The sequence below is a fragment of the Bidens hawaiensis genome, unplaced genomic scaffold (genome assembly GCF_021521415.1).
Source record: "Bidens hawaiensis isolate Kalapana, Puna unplaced genomic scaffold, B.hawaiensis_p1.1 tig00011152_1, whole genome shotgun sequence".
Taxonomy (NCBI): domain Eukaryota; kingdom Viridiplantae; phylum Streptophyta; class Magnoliopsida; order Asterales; family Asteraceae; genus Bidens; species Bidens hawaiensis.
This window is the reverse complement of record NW_027491864.1, coordinates 184,562-189,293: the sequence shown is the minus strand read 5'-3', so window position 1 is coordinate 189,293 and position 4,732 is coordinate 184,562. Positions and strand designations below refer to the sequence as shown.

Below are 4,732 nucleotides of genomic sequence, written 5' to 3'. Positions count from 1 at the left end.
AAATATGCCGAATAAAGCATTCAGGTTACTAGCCATTCTTAGGCATCTTAAGCGCAGTAGCCTTATTAATATAACTCACACACACACATATATATATATATATTTACACATACACACACATATTATTTTAAAATGCGAAAATTGCTTGGATTTTAGGGGTGTTACAAATATCCAAATCCTCACAGGAGCAAGAAAAACAAAACTTCACATTTTTTACACGGTAATACAAGTAAGGAGTTGTTTCTTTTAATACATGTAACTTTTGTTTTTATCTACCAGTAAGCATTGTAATGCTCAGTTCATTGTTAGAACTTGTTCCATATGAACTTGAAGATTGAGTATCATATTGCTTAGCTTTTCCAACATAAAATCCTGGTTCATTGGGTGAAGCTAATGGCCCCTCACCCCCCAACATTAGGATCACCGAAGTCATAGTTGGTCTATCTTCTGGTTGACGTTGTACACACAATAAACCAACATGGATTGATCGTAGTACTTGAGACACGTTGATTGATTCCCCTAGACATTTAGCAACTAACTGCAAGGAATTGCCTTCATTTTGTAGTCCCCATGCCTGTAAACAACAATTAACACGAGTTTTTTGTGTTGTCTCTAAAATACAATTGCATTGGAAATTAAGAAACCAACTTTGTTCTCAGTTATATATGGATTAGAATTATAAAGATTTTCCCATTTCGGGTAATCTTCAAAGTTAACTCAAAGTTAACCATTGTCTGACCAAAAAACATGTTTATAGTTTTCACAAACTGCCACTTATAATCTCAACATCCCTTTAATCAATTTTTTTCTAAGTTGGTTAGTTTTTATTGCAAAAGAGTGAAGACCAATACAATTATACAAAACAAGAAAAATTCTGAAGATTTTTTTATCCATTTATACAATTTGTAGTTTCAAAATTAAAAGGCCAAACTTACATGTCCAATAAGGTTGTTTGAATGTTCTTTGTGGATAAACCCTCTATTCTTTTCTCCAGACACAATTTCCAGGATCAATACGCCAAAACTATATACGTCTGACTTTATCGAAAATATACCATCTCCAGCATACTCTGGTGCCATGTACCCACTGTGAAGATTTGAAGTTAATGTACATGACTCACAAAATAAATTTAAAAAAGTTTAGGGTAGATGATTCTCACTATGTTCCAACCACTCTGTTTGTGTTTGCCTCTAATTGATTTCCTCTAAAAGTTCTTGCCATTCCAAAATCTGATATCTTCGGGTTCATATCCTTGTCAAGAAGAATATTGCTAGCTTTGAGATCTCTGTGTATGATTCTAAGGCGAGAATCTTGATGAAGATAAAGAAGCCCACGAGCAATTCCATTGATAATGTGGTAACGTGCAGTCCAGTCAAGGAGTTTACTTTGATTCTTATCTGTGAACAGTTTGAATTAGTTATTGTTTATGTATTTTATTGATTTAAACTTTTCAAAGAAGTTTTTTGATGTTCCATTTACCAAATATGAATGCATCGAGGCCTTTGTTTGGCATGTATTCATAAATTAACATCTTTTCGACACCATCTATGCAACAACCCAAGAGCTTAACAAGATTGCGATGTTGTAGTTTAGATATCAAGATGACTTCATTCTTGAACTCGTAAAGTCCTTGTGTGGATGTTTTTGCTAGCCGCTTCACTGCTATTTCCCGATTATCTTCAAGTACACCCTAAATCTTAACTTATAAATATCAGAAGAGACTTCTATTCTATACATACTTAAAGATTACATATTTGTGTCTATAATATCTCTATTTTTTTTAATTTTATTGTTGGGTAAATCACTAAACGCGCTTCAATCACGAATCACCACAAGAATAACATGAGTAGAAAATATAAACCAAACTATAGACAATGTATTATGTGATTTGACCAACCAACGCGATTGATCTAGTCCGCAACTACATTGCAACAGTGTTGGATCATCCTGCGACTTGTCACAGAAGCATGCTGCTACGAATCATCTTATAACACAGAACTGCATGGAGTTATGGAATACGAACCTTGTAAACGGGTCCAAAACCGCCCTCTCCAAGTTTGTTGTCCACTGAAAAGTTGTTTGTAGCTGTAAGTAGTGTAGACAAGCCAAACAGTGGTAGCTCAAGATCTTCATCACCACTTCTATCGTCAGGATCACATCTCCATTCGTTTGCGGGTGCTCCTGTCAGGTGGAACGGACAACGTTAGGTTGGCCGATTAGAAACATTTTCTTTGAAACGTCGAAATTGTTTATACTATATTGGTGCCACAAAAATGATTATCTAGAGACGTTAAACTGTTTACAAAAACTATCGCGCGGGTTCTATGCGATATAAGTTATATTTGTTTTTTAAACATAAAAATAGAGAATAGCATAAGCTGAACCTGTTCACAAGTAGAGAAATACCTTGGTGCTGTTGCTTCTTCCTATAAAAACAGTAAAATAAGCATAATGAAACTAGTATGGCCATGACTCCGAGTGCTATGAGGGCAATAACTCGTACTCTTGTCCTTGAGTGTGAGCTTTTTCTACTATTTTCTATCGGCTCTGTGTGAAAACATAATGTCTTATAATTAATTAGCTGACATTTAGATAAATACTAATGAAGTTAGTAACGAGAATAAAACTATTGTTTCGAATTACCTAATTGTAATTGGATCCACTTACCTGCCTCTTTATTGTAATTGGATCCTTTTATATGAAATGATCTAAAAGAGTTTTCTCTATTAAAAAAATTACCTAATTCAGAAGCCGAGACTCGTATATAAAGAGTGTCCCCATTTTCTGCAAATGTTCGAATATCAATTAAGTCACCAAACCATAACAAGCAACCACTCCCACTCCCTGAGATATTCGAGTTTGTGTAAGCAGTACACGAACAATTTCTTTTACATGCCTGCTTACATTCTGCAAGGGTCATGGTCTGGTTATACCACGACTCTGAAGTGTCGGGTAACTTTAGATTTGTAAACTTGTTGAACCCTTCTTCAGGGTTACAATCCAAAGGGATAGTACGTCGACACCCTTGTGACCAATCTGTTTTCCTCCACTGATCAGGATTTGTGGGTTCGTATCCCTTCAAACACAAACAAACCGGGGATGTGTCGATGTTACAGCTCCCAAATGACCCACACACCGCGTATTGATCACATCGATCTATTTGTGGGGCCGTTAAAAGGCTCCATTCTTGTTTTCTATCAATCCATATCAAGCCTTCTGAAGTACCACTTGGTTGTAGTACCAGCCTCAACAAAAGTGAAGGATCTATAAGATTAAATTGGAAATAAATTTCTCTATGGTTAAGAACAAATGTAAAGTTGAAAAGCTGGTTTGGTTTCAAGTTAAGAGCTCCGGTAAAGCTGACTCCATTCCATGGACCTCCGCGGAACTTAATTTTCCCGCCTTCCCTTATGATCAACTGAGGGTAACCTCTAGTATCAATCCAATCGGAAAACTCACCCGAAGCAGGATCATCTTTGGATTTCCATGAGGTGAGGTGTCTTTCAATCCCGGTTACCAAATTCTTTCCATGCTTCATTCCCGGAAGTATAGTATCGGTCATAAAGTCGAAACTTTGCCATATGGGATCTTCTTGATTGATGTCCTCACCTTCCTCTTGAATTATAAAGTTGCCTGTATCTAGAAGCCGACCAATCGGATTTTTAACCGCCGTGGCTAATGATGAGTTTCCTGATGACCATATGACATTGCCAGTGGTGGCGTTTCGGATAATTAATACTCCCTGGAGAGTGAGAGTTAACTCGCTAGAAGTATCGGTGAGTGGTGTGTTTCGGTTGGCTACCCATACAACAGTTTGGATGGGGATTTTCTTGTACCAAATTCCGACATAATGGTTTGTGGAGTTACCAGGGTGAAAGAACCCGAGTTCGAAGGTTTCTTGAGCAGAAACAATGGTTTCATTATATCTAACAGTTTGGTTTGCAGACAAGATGTCTGCAGCAAAGATAGAAGTTACTGATGCATAAAGTACAAGAAGGAATGAAATGTTCAGCATGGTTTTGATCACCCTTCTTTCTTCCATTAACGTATAATTAAATTTAAAATAAGGCCATAAAATAAAAACAAATTTACCAACTTTAAAATAAAAGCATGCTGATTAGATTCTGAAAATGACAAATAAAAGTCAACTTAGTTGGACAAAGATGTTAGTTTAAATGTCAAGGTGGGTCCTGTGGAGTATCATTTACGCCTATGGTCTATTGTGTTTATCATTTACGCGTTTTCAAAGAATAGTTTTGTGTTATGTGAAGTTGAGTTTTAATTTAAGATTTTCTAGGGTTGATGGGAAAAACTATTTATCACTTTACCTATCACTTTACCTTGGAGTATTTTTGTTACGGTACGTTTTGTTTTTTTTTAAATAGTTTATCACTTGTTTACTGTGATCATTTATTTTATAAAAATTTTGTAAAATATAGGAATATTTAAACTATATGGACCACATTATCTGAGAGAGCCCAACGTTAACGATCTACAACGTCTTTACGAGACACATACAAGGGTACATGGTTTCCCCGGCATGATAGGAAGTGTAGATTGCATGCATTGGGAATGGGCTAATTGTCCAACTGTATGGCGAGGTCTTCACACGAGGTGACCAAAAGGGACCAACGGTCAGCCTTCAAGCGATCGCTTCATACGACCTTTGGATTTGGTCGGCATTCTTTGGTGTTCCTGGTTCCGACAATGACATAACCGTCTTAGAGCAGTC

At 36.6% G+C, this 4,732-nt stretch overlaps 1 protein-coding gene across 1 annotated transcript; it reads right to left on the bottom strand.

Moving 5' to 3' along the window:
- Window positions 1-218: 218 nt before the first annotated feature.
- Window positions 219-4,042, bottom strand: LOC143537263 (G-type lectin S-receptor-like serine/threonine-protein kinase At4g27290). Its single transcript, XM_077031071.1, has 7 exons — window positions 2,740-4,042; window positions 2,407-2,547; window positions 2,024-2,181; window positions 1,480-1,690; window positions 1,160-1,397; window positions 936-1,086; window positions 219-574 (listed from the first exon to the last, which is right to left on the bottom strand). The coding sequence occupies exons 1-7, from the start codon at window positions 4,040-4,042 to the stop codon at window positions 269-271; spliced, it is 2,508 nt and encodes an 835-aa protein (XP_076887186.1). The 3' UTR covers window positions 219-268.
- Between the last annotated feature and the right edge of the window lie 690 nt (window positions 4,043-4,732).

Excerpts from the sequence above, each read along its gene's own strand:
- LOC143537263 (XM_077031071.1), bottom strand. The coding sequence starts at position 4,042 with ATGGAAGAAAGAAGGGTGATCAAAACCATGCTGAACATTTCATTCCTT. Across the intron at positions 2,548-2,739 it reads AGTCTCGGCTTCTGAATTAG|AGCCGATAGAAAATAGTAGA; the intron begins GTAATTTTTTTA and ends GTTTTCACACAG. Across the intron at positions 1,398-1,479 it reads CCTCGATGCATTCATATTTG|ATAAGAATCAAAGTAAACTC; the intron begins GTAAATGGAACA and ends AACTGTTCACAG.